Below are 15,093 nucleotides of genomic sequence, written 5' to 3' on the forward strand. Positions count from 1 at the left end.
CATTTGTGTGCAAAGCATCTCAGAGCACTTCAGCTGCTGATAACATCAGTGTGTGATTATCATCAACTCTTCCCACTGCTTTCACAGAATAACATTACATGCTATTACACCACAACAATCCAAAGTTTATCAGCAAAAGTTATGAAACAGTTCATGTGACGAAAGTGCAGAAAGACCAGCTGCTGTTTAGGCACATATACTCAGGCCCATACTCTATCAGTTCATTACGGAAATGGACTGGCTCTGGGCCCTAAAGGGTTATTATCAAAAACAAGTGTCTGTTGTCACTGAGTGTGTGACGAGGGGAATTTATGTAAAGTGTGTTTAGGTGAAACAGGAGATCAGTTCAGTCCTGCGTCTGAGGTAAACAGGAAGAGGTGGAGAGGTCAGAGATAAGAGAGAGAGGATAGAGAGAGATACAGAGTCACAGGGAGAAGAGAAGAAGACAGAAGTGGACGCTAAGAGGAGAACAGAACCAACACCGAGGTAGGATTCATGTTTCATTAACATTAACTCAGAGCTAAAGAAGCTGCTCCAGTCTTCTGCTGGGGTTAGTTTTCATAGTGGACACTGGATAAAGAGAAAGTTCTACATAGTGACCCAGTTACTGTGAGGTACACACTCCAAAAGAACTGGAGAATCACTCTGAGGAACATCACTGAACTACACTGAGAACCTACACAGGTTCTAGATAATACCTTAGTAATTGTGGAAAATATTCTAGAATGTATTGGACAATTATTTTAATTAACATTGCCAAACTACATTTAGATCCCAAAGGTTCTAGACTTCATGATTATTTTGGGTAGTAAATATCTAGGTTTTACCTGTAGAGGTTCTAGACAGGTCTGAGTGACTTTAATGTTTGTACAAACTCTACTGTGATGCAGAGAGTCACAAAACAGTAGGAAAATTACTATGAATCCAGATCTAAATATTGAATCTTAAATCTTCAAATATTCAAAACATTTCAAGAGTGCAAAATGTGTGTTTGACTTTATTTACATTACTTATATATTATTTGGCATGAATTTTCATTATTTCAGTATCTGTAAAGTGTTTCTTGTTTCCTAATGTGATTTTCATGAACATATTAATGACCAGTTTCTCTCTATTTTTCTCTTAGAAATGTATCTGAAGTGGTTTTCCATCAATGTCCTTTTGGCAGGTCAGTGTGTGTGTGTGTGTGTGTGTGTGTGTGTGTGTGTGTGTGTGTGTGTGTGTGTGGTGGATAGCTATCCAAGGTGGCACCTTACCTTAAGTGGCACCAAGTTCAGTTTAAATATTGCCCATTAATATTATTATTTATTTATTTATTTATTTTAAATGAATAATGAGGAATAAACCAAAGCAGAAAGGAACATAAAAACATACATTTCTGATTACATTAGAAGTAACTTAAATGTATAGTAAATAGCTTAATTAAGGTTTCGAATGCCACTATCTCCACTATTTTTATTTTTTTTTTCATTACAGAATGGCCAAAGGATGGAGGGGCAGAAATTGAAAGTTGAAAAATTGATATTGAAAGACTTTTAAAATCTTTTAAAATCAACTATTTAAATAATTACTTCTTAAGGTGTATTCAACCTTATAGCTATTAAGCAGTATATAAGCTAATGTTGCAACAATGTTAACAACATCTGACTTGCTAAAATTTGTTCACAAACTTTCCCCCTCTGGTTTACAATTGGTCTCTCATTGAATTATTGTTCCTGAATAGCCAAACCTGAAAGATTGTTTTAGAAACTTTCAAGTTAGATTTGTGTTTATTTAGATGTTGTTTGTCAAGTTATGTGTAAAAAAATTATTTTAAATCACCTTAGCACCCCTGAGGACACAGAGGATACATGACATTTCCTCTGGTGAAATACTAATAATAACTGCAGCAAATATGTGTTAAAACCTTTTCACTTAATATCTCTCTTTCACAGCTGTTTTTGGGGCATTTGCATTCGCTCCTTATCAGTATGTTTTTGTGAATGAAGCTAAAACCTGGACTGAAGCTCAGAGCTACTGCAGACAGAACTACACTGATCTGGTCACCGTCAACAACATGAAGGAGATGAAGAACCTGAACACGATTCTCAAAGATAAAACTACCAGCTCAGTGTGGATCGGTCTAAACAGAGGGAACACTGGGAGATGGCACTGGTCTCTGGGTGATTCAGATCTGTACCATAACTGGGCTGTGCTGGAACCAAACAACTATCTAGGGCAAGGGGAGTACTGTGTAGAGGTGTATGGATTTGCTGGAACCTGGAATGATGACACATGTAACAAAATGTACTATTTTATGTGTTATGACGGTAAGATATTTCAGACACAGTTCCATAGAAATCACTTTAGGAAATATATCAGGAAAACATTAAAATATGACTGAACAGTGCAGTGCACATTTCATCCAGTTGTTCATTTGGCTGATACTTGTTTGGCTGTAAAAACCTAAAGAGAGAAATATAGAGTTAACAATGTAATTAACGTGTGTTTCAGAAACGATGACCAACACTCAGCTATATGTATATATTCAACAACCAAAGACCTGGCGTGACGCTCAGAGCTACTGCAGGCAGTATCACACAGATCTGGCCAGTGTGAGGAACCAGACGGAGAACCAGCTGATGTTAAATGTGACTCTAAGTTCAGGTGTAAGCCGGTTCTGGATCGGTCTGTTCAATGACTCCTGGCAGTGGTCAGATCACAGTAACTCCTCATTCCGGTACTGGAGGTCTGACCAGCCAAATACCACGACTAGTAATGAGAACTGTACTGCCGTGTCCATGGCTGACCAGGGTCAGTGGCTTGATGTAAACTGTAACACCATGAACCCATTCGTCTGCTACCAGAGTGAGTGTCATTTCACTTTCTCAACAATGTCATTATAATCCTCTATCATCCTGTAAAGACACTAAAAATGTCCGGTCCCTTCTGTCTCCAGATAAGCTGGTGTTGGTGAATCAGACTCTGACCTGGTGGGACGCTCTGAGATACTGCAGGGAGAACCATAGAGACCTGGTCTCAGTTCACTCTGAGGAGGTCCAGCTCTTGGTGACAGTGGTGGCTCAGAAAGCCTCCAGTGAATACATCTGGCTGGGGCTCCATCACAACTGCTTCTTCAGCTGCTGGTTCTGGGTCACTAACCACACTGTCTGCTTCCAGAACTGGGCTCCAGGGAATGGGACCGGGAGAGAAGACTGTGGTGTTGTAGAGAGAGCCGGAGCGTTGGAATCGATTGGAGGACAGCACTGGGTCAGTCTCCCAAAGAACCAACAACTCAACTTCATCTGCTCCAACTACTGAGGTCAGTTATTCTTTGGTTTGTTGGTTACTATTTGAAAACTGCAGCAGTACTGGTAACCCTCATTTTTTTCTCTCTTTTCAAAAATGAAGAATGAAGGCAGGTGTGGTCACTCTTCAGGATCTAGAGTCAGAAAATCCTCATTTTCACTGGTTTTGCTGCTATACTGCATATTCTTTGGGTTTTATAGGTGTTGAGGTAAATTTTCATTTTGATTATAATCTAGGAGTTTTGATTTGCAAATTAAAATGTTCTACTTTCCGAATTTTCTTTGGACCTCGGGCACCAAACCAATAGAACGAGAGGGTTGAATGGGCTGGGTTGTCAGAATATATTCATGATTACAGTGTGTACACCTGCTTTAGACTATGGATATACATCAAGTGCTTTATTCCCTAGAGACCCACATTATGAAATACCCACATCTTTGAAATATAGAGAAAATAGTGTTTCTTTTTTATTTTTATTGTTATTACACAAAATAAACATAGAGAAATAGTCATGAAACTGGATGTGATTGTTGAACATTGTGATATTAGGTAAGAAATAATTGGAGGTTTATGAAATATTCATTGCATAAAGATATTTTTTTAAATAAATGCATTATAATAAAAACTATGTGTAATGCTGTTAGACAGAATGATTAAATGTAAAACATTGTTAAAACATAGTTTTTAATCTGTTTAAAATTCATCATTTTATCTATTTTATGCCTCTTTTTACAATGTTATATATTTCTCTAAGTTGAAATGATTTGCTGTGCAGTTGTGTATCATTGTTATTGCGTATCATAGTTTTGAACTGTGTACCTATTGTGTCACTGATTGCTTTAAAGTTATAATGTAAACACTATATGGAAATAAAAGAAGACTGTTAAAAAGCCATGTTTTATTCAGCATTCTTTTGCTCTGAATAATGCAAAACTTTACTTAATTAAAACAGATGTGGAAATCAAATCTGTAAAAAATTTTGTTTTTATTTATTTGTTCATCTACGTTTATAACAGCAGAAACATGCTAGGAAAATCAAATTTTGCATTTAAAATGTACTTTAAAATTCTAAAAGGGAATTGTTATTTTTATAGGTGCTATATGTAGGAATTTTTGTTTAAAGGCAAAAGTAGTATCATTGAGCCCAAAAGAATATAGACACGTGTGTGTGTGTGGGGCGGGGGGGGGGATTACAGAGAATTATTAGGATACACAGTCATTAGAATTACACAAAATCATCACATTCCTTCACACTGATCTTCATTTATTACATTCATTCACCTACCCACAGACCCCCAGACGCCTAGGACTGAACAGAGAAGAAAAATGGAGGAAAATAGACTCTTTAAATCTTTCACTTTTTCAAAGATTTGAGTCAAATTTTGAGACTTTGCAGATTTGATTGGATTGCTTCAAACAAGCATTAATGTTGTCAGGTTCTGATGTTGGATGCCATCCCAACTCATGCCAAAAGTACTAGATGATACTATCATCTCCAGGGAACACAGTTCCACAGCCCAGTGCTGGGTGGAGGGAGGGTTTCTACCTTTCTAACCTAAACTTGTTCTGACCTGTGTCCACAGTGGGTGAACCTTAACAAAGCTAGATTCACTATAAAGGCTGTCCTTACCTTAGTTCTACTGAACATTTTGAGTTGGTCCCTGCTGGGTTTGTGCTGTGAGATGGAGGTGTGTATGCAAAGCACCTCAGAGCAGAGCAGCTGCTGATAACATCAGTGTCTGATTTTCATAAACTCTCCCCCTGCTTTCACAGAGACACATTAAATATGATTACGTCTCATGTCAGAAAATCCTAAAAGGGAATATTTACTTTTATTGAGCAAAAACACTGTGTGGTTTAATGCCATCAAATCCTTAGTGAAATTGATTGGCTCACTGCCCTAAAGGGTTAATATATAAAGTGACATTTTCATTGATCATGTGATGAGGAAACTTTATGCAAAATGTGTTTTGGTGAAACAGACGATCACTTCATTCCTCTGTCTGAGGTATTAATGAGATGTGCCACTGCTGTTCGATGACCTTCCAAATCATCTTAAAATAATTAGGTGGTGTGCTATCAGTCCAGAGAACACAGTTCCACTGCTCCACAGCCCAGTGCCTGGGCAACAGGGTTTCTACACTTCTAACCCACCCTTGGTTTTGGGCTTGCTGGTTTTAGCCTCATGTGCAGCTACATCACAAACTCCCATTCTACCAGTCAGTTACAACCTGTGTCCACAGTGGGTGAAGGTTAAAGAAGCAGAGTTCACTAACTATAACAGCTGTTCTTACCTTTGGACATTTATTTAGTTCTACTGAAAATTTTCAGGTGTTTACTGCTGTGTTTGTGCTGATTGACGTATGCAAAGCATCTCAGTGCAACTGTTGATAACATCACTGTCTGATTTTAATAAATGCTTTCCTCCTCGTTCATGTTCCCATTACATCATCATCAACGTTTATCACCAATTCATTTTTATACTTCAATTAAAAATGGAAAATTCAACCTTACAATATTTGCTGTCCAGTTTCTTGTTGAGTACTTACACTCCTTGTGGCTGAATGCTACCAAATGCTCACAGAAATACACTGGTCCAGGGCCCTAAATGTCAAATACAAAGGTCTCTTGTGTCTGTTCATGTGATGAGGGGATTTTATGTAAAGTATGTGTAGGTGAAACAGACGATTCACTCAGACCTATAGGTGAGGTACAGAGGAGGAGTTAGAGAGGTCAGAGATAAGAGAGAGAGGGTAGAGAGAGATACAGAGTCACAGGGAGAAGAAAAGACGACAGAAGTGGACACTGAGAGGAGAACAGAACCAACACCGAGGTAGGAATCATGTTTCATTAACATTAACTCAGAGCTAAAGAAGCTGCTCCAGTCTTCTGCTGGGGTTAGTTTTCATAGTGGACACTGGATAAAGAGAAAGTTCTACATAGTGACCCAGTTACTGTGAGGTACACACTCCAAAAGAACTGGAGAACTACACTGTGATCTTAAACAGGTTCTAGATAATAGCTGAGTAATTACATATTTTCAAATATTCCGTAATTATTTTGGATATTGGACATTTTCTAGTGTGAATTATGATTAAAATTAAATGTATGAAACATAACATTAAGCAATGTTACTAAATTACACTGGTCCCAAACTGGTTCTAGAATTTTCCTGAACATTTTAAAGTATCAAACAGATAAATATGAAGTATTGTGTAAAAGATCCCTCAAGTCTAGAATTCTAAAAAACCCAGGTGTTTGGATTTATTACCAGAGTTAGAGTCTAGAGATTAAATCTGTGAAAACACAGGTAATGAAGTTACAGGGGTGTTTTACACACTCTTCACAATATACACAGGTTGACACTCATTTACAACACTCTCATTGGTCAGTCACCAACATTTCTAAAAATGTTTAATACAGCAGGTATCTACCTATATCTGATATTTGGTCCACGGTGTACATCCAAATAAAACAAACCCTAAAACTATTTCTGCTTTTGACATTTTATCATTGTCTTCTTCCACAAAAGAGTGAAATAAACATTCGGGAAACATTCAAATTAAAGTTATTTATGTCCGTCTCAACTTTTAACACCAAAAATATTGTTACTGATTCATCAAATTACTTCTGTGCTGTTTGGTTCAGTTCATTTGATCTAATATTAAAGAGGTTTCTTCCTCTATATTTCATTTCATCTTATATTGTCACTATCAAATCTAATAAAATGTATGAAAAAAACATTGATCTCCAAAAAAAAGTGATATAAAAAAGTGATAGATTTGTTTCTCAGTAATTTTTGAGCATTTCTATTGGTTCATTCATCAAGAGTTCTTGAAATCCTTAATCCTTTTTTCTTCTCTAGACAGTGACAATATCCATTAATTTATTTCCATGTAAACCTTTGCTGTTTGCCAGGATGCTGTTGTAAATAAGAACAAGAATAAAAAATATATAAATGAATAAATAAATAAATAAATAAAAAGCAAAAATAAAATTGACCAGGGGAAGCATTCTAGATTTTAATATAATCTCTACAGTCAGAGAACACACTATTGGTAAACTTTCATATTTTATTGCTGATGTTCAAAGATATGTAAAGTGAAATTCTTCTGAATTTTTCTTTTAGAAATGGACCTGAGGAGCATTTTCATCTTGTTCCTTTTCTCAGGTCAGAGATTGTTTCTGTTTGTGTGTGTGATTTTTATGTATATATATATATATATATATATATATATATATATATATATATATATATATATATATATATATATATATTTATTTATTTATTTTTTTTTTTTTCTATAGAATGAGTAGATAGTGGTTGCACAGTGGTGCAGCTTGTTGTGTCTCAGCTCCAGTGTCCTGGAGGTTGTGGGTTCGAGTCCCGCTCCGGGTGACTGTCTGTGAGGAGTGTGGTGTGTTCTCCCTGTGTCTGCGTGGGTTTCCTCTGGGTGACTGTCTGTGAGGAGTGTGGTGTGTTCTCCCTGTGTCTGTGTGGGTTTCCTCCGGGTACTCCGGTTTCCTCCCATGCTCCAAAAACACACGTTGGTAGGTGGATTGCTAACTGAAGTGTCCATAGGTGTGAATGTGTGGGTGTGTGTTGCCCTGTAAAGGATTGGTGCCTTCCCGCCTTCCAGGGTGTATTCCCGCCTTACACCCAATAATTCCTGGTAGGGTCCGTACCCACCGTGACCCTGATCTGGATAAAGGTTACTGACAATGAATAAATTATGTATTAATTTAGTTTTATGACCTACACACAATAATCATTATAATTTCTACATTAAGTCAACTTCAGGTGTTGCTGTTTAAGACATTAGCAGATGTAGCAGTGATCACTAGCTAAATGGTATTGCTGCTTTGGGATATATTTATAAACTACTGCTTGGACCCCAGATATTGCCACTAGTGGATATACAGTTACAGTACATGTATTCACTATACATTTGCATGTTTCTGGCCAAGTATCTGGATAAAATCTAGTAAAAAATGTCAGGTAACAAGACTGATGGTATTTGTCCAGTACTTCTGTTTTTTTAGAGAGTATTGGATAAACCAGTGGTGATTGTTTGTTTAAACACTGTGTGGAAATCAAATCAAATCAAAATGTATTTATATACTGCGTTTTACAGTTGATGATGTCACAAAGCAGCTTTACAGAATTTGTAAAACATTGTAAAGTGTGTTCATTTCCACTAAACTAGACTTTTCCTGGTTTTCTTTGCAGCTGTGTGTGGAGTGTCTGTATACTCTCCTTATCAGTATGTTCTTGTGAATGAAGCTAAAAACTGGACTGAAGCTCAGAGCTACTGCAGACAGACATACACTGATCTGGCCACCATCAGCAACATGGAGGAGATGAAGAACCTGAACACGACTCTCAAAGATAAAACTACCAGCTCAGTGTGGATCGGTCTAAACAGAGGGAACCCTGGGAGATGGCTGTGGTCTCTGGCGGATGGAGGTCTCTACAGTGAGGGAGAGGAGTATCGAAACTGGGGCAGTGGACAACCAGACCACTCTGGAGGGATAGAGTACTGTGTCACAATGTGGAAAGAAGATGGAAAATGGAATGATATTAAATGTGATAATCGTTTCAGTTTTGTGTGTTATGATGGTAAGAACTCACATATTCAGATTAATGTAAAGCATTATCACTTCATAAAATGCATCGGAATATTTTTAACTCTGACTGAATTAATGTTTCAGAAAAGAACAGCACTCGCAGATATATATTTATGAATGAGACAAAGACCTGGCCTGATGCTCAGAGCTACTGCAGAGAACACTACACAGATCTGGTCACTGTGAGAAACCAGACAGAGAACCAGGAGATCTGGGATCTGGCAAAGTCAAATAGAGTTTATACACATATATGGATCGGTCTGTTCAACGACTCCTGGCAGTGGTCAGATCAGAGTAACTCCTCGTTCAGATACTGGAGGTCTGGACCAGATAATTATGGTAAAAATGGACAGCAGCAGTGTGCCATAGTGACCGAGGATGGTCAGTGGACTAATCTGACCTGTGACAACAAGCTCCCCTTCGTCTGTGAAGAGAGTGAGTAATGAATCACTGATTCAATGTTCATGAGTTTATATATATCATTTAACATTTTAAATATCAAACATTATGCCGAACTGCTTCTCATTGACCTCTGTCATGTTGTGTGCAGAAATACTGGTGTTGGTGAATCAGACTCTGACCTGGAAAGACGCTCTGAGATACTGCAGGGAGAACTATGTGGATCTGGTCTCAGTTCACTCTGAGGAGGTCCAGTCCTGGGTGATGGAGTTGGCTCAGAAAGCCTCCACTGATCACGTTTGGCTGGGGCTACGTCACACCTGCACCCTCAACTTCTGGTTCTGGGTCAGTGGAGAGTCCATCTGCTACCAGAAGTGGGCTCCAGGGAACGGGACAGGGGGAGAAGACTGTGGTTCTGGAGAGAGATCTGGAGCAGTAGAATCGAGTGGAGGACAGCAGTGGGTCAGTCTGCCACAGAACCAGCAGCTCAACTTCATCTGCTCCAACTACTGAGGTCAGTTACACTTTGTTTGTCACTGGAATATTGAAGTGGACACTGTAACACTCACTGGTTCTTTCTCTTCTCAAAGATGAAGACTGAAGCCAGGTGTGTTCCCTTTCTGAGACACAGAAGATCCTCAGTGGGAAGATCCTTACGTTCAGTGATGTTTATGATTTCTTGCATTATTACTGGGTTTAATGGGTGGTGAGTAAATATGTACATTTTGATAACAATGTTGGATGTTTAGTGCACAGATGAATTGTTTTCTTCCTGAAATAGATGTGGTCCTCAGTCATGAAACAAACAGAATGAGTTTGTTGAATGGACACATTGTTCAAGACCATGGTCTTCAAATGTCAGATTTAAACATTGTTTCAAGTTTGATCTATTTTTACAGTCCTATAGTCAAGAAATATATGCAGTAACTCAAGGGCGGTGTGTGGGTGGTACAATATGTTACTGGTTGTACATATGTCTTATATATAAATGCCACACACAGGTCTAAAACAGGTCCAGCTTCATGGGTTGGTTACAAGACGGTCTGAGAATCTCAAACACAATGGCAACATTAAAGTGATTAGAGTTTGACCGAATAGTAGATCGTTAAGTTACAGCCTCAGAAAACATATCCTACACCTGGTGCTTATTATTATTATTATGTAGCATAATGACACTTCATTGGTGATCATTTAAAATTCAATCTATATTTTGATCAGAGGAGGATGGGTCCCCTTTGTGAGTCTTGGTTCCTCCCAAGGTTTCTTCCTCCAGCCTCGAGGGAGTTTTTCCTTGCCACTGTCACCTTCGGCTTGCTTGCATTGGGCTTTGATTTAAATGTTCTGTTTTGAAACTATGAAGCTGCTTTGTGACAACGTCAGTTGTAAAAGGCGCTATACAAATAAATTTGATTTGATTTGATTTACTAAGGAATCTTAGGATACTCAGACTCACCCACAGTTATCAGATTCACCCACAAAAATCAGGACCGTCCTCATTATCTTCTTGGTGCAGACACCCTCTAACTGACTTATATTCATTCATTCATCATCTGTAACCCTTATCCAGTTCAGGGTTGTGGTGTGTCCAGAGCCTACCTGGAATCATGGGGCGCAAGGCAGGAACACACCCTGGAGGGGGCGGACCTATATTTGTTGATCAAAATGAATTAGTTTATAGCGTCTAATGATTTTATCACAAAGTCCTCAACACCAACTCATATGTTTCAGAAGTAGCACAACTACACTCCACCATTCTCCAGAAAATACAGAGAGCACACCCTGCTCGGTATTGACTGTTTGCACCTGGAGCAGGACGCCAGACTTTTAAACCATAACAGACATGTAAGCTCTCTTCAGATTCTGTCTGTAACAATCACTAACATAGTCTCAGGAGAGGCACCGCACCAGAGAAAAATTCCAAAAGAGAATCCATTGTTGACAATGCCACAGTAAACATGCCTTTATTTCCTGAGTATTTTCCTGTTCTGGAGCTCATGGTGCCCTTGCAATGGGGAGTTTTGCAGTAAACTCTTTGTGAATTCAAAGTTCAGGGCGTTGCTTCTTAGATTCAGTGTAGCTGTTTTATCACAAAACAACCAAATAAAACCTCCATGGTTTTGTGATAGACTATTTTAAACTTTTTGGCCCTTTGAGGTACATATTGTCTACTTTCAGAAAATGCTGTGTACATTCCATAATACGTTATTGTTTTTGCTTAAAATGATGTAAGTTTTCTTACAAGTAAAGAAATAGTTGGTCTGTTATCCTCAGCACCCAGTAACACATTGTTTACCCCTAAAATTATAGACACTTGTTTGTTTTTTACCTTTTTATTTGTATTTAAAGGTTCTCAGGCGGAACCTAAATGATGAAAACAAAATCCTGAAGGTGAATGAATGCTTTGGACCAAATGTCTTAATCAGTTTAAGCCTCGAATGATCATCCTACTATTTGTAGAACATTCACACATCTACAGCCCACAGAACAATTCAGAATTTGGAAAAATTTTTAGAAGTTCCTGCTGAGACTATTGGTGTTTCTACACTTCAAACCCACACTTTAGTTTTGGGCATGGTGGTCTCAGCCTCATGTGCAGCTGCTTCAGAGCATCTCATTCTACCAGTCAGTGCTTGGCTATGGAGTTATTACAACCGTTGTCTACAATGTGTGCAGCTTAAAGACGCAGACCTCACTAACTACAAACACTGTCCTTACATTTGGACGTTGTGGACATTTGGACATGTATTTAGTTCTACTGGACATAAGGTGGTCACTGCTGGGTTGGTGTTTATTAGACTGAGGTGAGCAAACCATCTCAGAGCAGAGCAGCTGCTGATAACATCACTGTCTAATTTTCATAAACTCTTTCCTTGTTCATACCCTTCCTTTCAGAAATGTCCAGAAACTCATGCTGACGTAGTGTGTTTACACCTGTCTGACGCCTGTAAACTGTGAATGCAAATCACCGGCACACATCCTGAACCCACATGACCCTGGTGTTTCCACGTCCTAAAGCCTGTGTTTACGTTCTGGACGTCAGTGTGACCTAATGATTTCAGTGTCTGATATTTATTTCTATTAAATATAATCTACAGGACTGTTTTTATAATATTCTTAACACATAGGAGTCTCTGTAAAACCACACGTGTAAAGATTTATGATAATACCATGATGAAACAAATAAAATTAGAAATGAAACCAGAAGCACCAGTTGTTACCTTAGTGATATCATGAGCTGAACATCCAGGTACAATGTAAAGCACTGCTGTGCAGAGCCGGTGATTTAAAGCTGGTGAGGGACAGACAGGTGGTCGACTGCATTGAAGACTGCAGGGTGGTCTATGAGAATCAGGACTGATGACATTTTGGTTGGTCTTGCACCTTCTGGAAGTGCGGTGAGAACATGATCTGTAGAGTGTGCCAAAGGAGTCGAATTCTTCATCTCATGTGAGTTGTAGTTCAAAGAAATAATTCATAAAATAGAAAATAATTCATTTGAAAAACATGGTTTGTGTGAAACCACTGACACCTCACTACAACAGTCTCAGGGCCCTAAAGGGTTAATATCAAAAACAAGAGGTTGTTGTTGACTGGACGTGTGCTGCACCTGACTTTTATGCAAAACATGTTTTGGTGAAGCATACGTCCATCAGTCTGGTGTCGGAGGTAAAGAGGAGGGGCTTGGAGAGAGAGAGAGAGAGAGCGAGAGAGAGAGAGAGAGAGAGAGAGAGAGAGAGAGAGAGAGAGAGAGAGACAGAGAGAGAGAGAGAGAGAGTGAGAGAGAGAGAGAGAGAGAGAGAGAGAGAGATAACATCACTGTCTGATTTTAATAAACCCGTTCACCTTCGTTCATGTTCCTATTACGTCATCATCAACGTTAAATTTTATACTTAAATTAAAAATAGATAATTCAACCTTACAATATTTGCTGTCCAGTTTCTTGTTGAGTAGTTACCCTTCCTGTGGCTGAATGCTACCAAATGCTCACGGAAATAGACTGTTCCAAGGCCCTAAATATCAAATACAAAGGTCTCTTGTGTCTGTCCATGTGATGAGGGGAGTTTATGTAAAGTATGTGTAGGTGAAACAGACGATCCACTCAGACCTATAGGTGAGGTACAGAGGAGGAGTTAGAGAGGTCAGAGATAAGAGAGAGAGGATAGAGAGATACAGAGTCACAGGGAGAAGAGAAGATGACAGAAGTGGACACTGAGAGGAGAACAGAACCAACACCGAGGTAGGATTCATGTTTCATTAACATTAACTCAGAGCTAAAGAAGCTGCTCCAGTCTTCTGCTGGGGTTAGTTTTCATAGTGGACACTGGATAAAGAGAAAGTTCTACATAGTGACCCAGTTACTGTGAGGTACACACTCCAAAAGAACGAGAGAACTACACTGTGATCTTAAACAGGTTCTAGATAATAGCTGAGTAATAACATATTTTCAAATATTCCATAATTATTTTGGATATTGGACATTTTTCTAGTGTGAATTATGATTAAAATTAAAATGTATGAAAATTACATTAAGCAACGTTACTAAATTACACTGGGATCCCAAAGTGGTTCTAGAATTTTCCTGAACATTTTAAGGTATAAAACAGAGAAAGATGAAGTATTGTGTAAAAGATCCCTGGAGTCTAGAATTCTAAAAAACCCAGGTGTTTGGATTTATTACCAGAGTTAGAGTCTAGAGATAAAATGTTGGAAAACACAGGTAATGATGTTACAGGGGTGTTTTACACACTCTTCACAATATACACAGGTTCACACTAATTTACAATACTCTCATTGGTCAGTCACCAACATTTCTAAAAATGTTTAATACAGCCGGTATCTACCTATATCTGATATTTGGTCCAAGGTGTAACCTGACTCATACTCTACTTTTGACTTCTCGTCATTGTCATCTTCCACAAAACAGTGGAGTACACTTCAGGAAACATTCAAATTAAAGTTATTTATGTCAGTCTCAACTTTAAACACCAAAAATATCGTTACTGATTCATCAACTTACTTCTGTGCTGTTTGATTCAGTTCATTTGATCTAATATTTTCTACTGCTTCATATATCCTCATATAGCATTTTTAAAGAGGTTTCTTCCTCTATATTTCATTTCATCTTATACAGTCATTATCAAAATATAATAAAATAACTGAAAAAAAAATTGATCTCCAAAAAGAGTGATACAAAAAAAGTGATTCTTTCTCAGTCATTTTTGAGCATTTCTATTGGTTCATTCATCAAGAGTTCTTGAAATCCTTAAAAATGCTGTTCTTTTTTCCTCCTCTAGACAGTGACAATATCCATTAATTTATTTCCATGTAAACCTTTGATGATTGCCAGGATGCTGTTGCAAATAAGAACAATGATAAAACTTATATAAATGAATAAATAAATAAATAAATAAAAAGTAAAAACTAAATTGACCAGTGTCACGCCCTTGTCATGTCATGCCTGTTTTCCTCACCATGTGCTCTTTCTGCACATGGCTTTGTCTGTTATTGTCCTTGTCTCCGCCCTAGTCCTGCCTTTGTTCCGCCTCCTCGTCTGTGTCTCATTTGTTACCCTGCCCTCTCATTATCTGTCTCAGGTGTGTCTCGTCTGTGTTTGGTATTTAAGTCCCCTTCTTTCAGTTCCCCTTGTTGTACATTTCACCTTTGTTTTGTCAGGTTCCAAGTCAAAGTCATGTAGTTATATGTCTTACTCTTTTCTGGTTGTTTTGTTTTGCTTTGCTTCCTAGTCATGTTGTGTTGTCTCTTTTCCTCTTCTAGTCA

At 38.2% G+C, this 15,093-nt stretch overlaps 1 protein-coding gene across 1 annotated transcript; it reads left to right on the plus strand.

Moving 5' to 3' along the window:
* The first annotated feature begins 402 nt into the window (after window positions 1-402).
* LOC136685252 (macrophage mannose receptor 1-like) lies at window positions 403-12,476 on the plus strand. The gene is made up of 11 exons (XM_066659325.1): window positions 403-486; window positions 1,127-1,168; window positions 1,935-2,309; window positions 2,494-2,847; window positions 2,939-3,297; window positions 6,046-6,121; window positions 7,418-7,459; window positions 8,519-8,908; window positions 9,001-9,351; window positions 9,467-9,829; window positions 9,906-12,476. Exons 2-10 carry the CDS (start codon window positions 1,129-1,131, stop codon window positions 9,826-9,828), a joined length of 2,349 nt encoding a protein of 782 aa, XP_066515422.1. The 5' UTR covers window positions 403-486; window positions 1,127-1,128; the 3' UTR covers window position 9,829; window positions 9,906-12,476.
* Window positions 12,477-15,093: the final 2,617 nt, after the last annotated feature.

Source organism: Hoplias malabaricus, unplaced genomic scaffold (genome assembly GCF_029633855.1).
Source record: "Hoplias malabaricus isolate fHopMal1 unplaced genomic scaffold, fHopMal1.hap1 scaffold_514, whole genome shotgun sequence".
Lineage (NCBI taxonomy): Eukaryota > Metazoa > Chordata > Actinopteri > Characiformes > Erythrinidae > Hoplias > Hoplias malabaricus.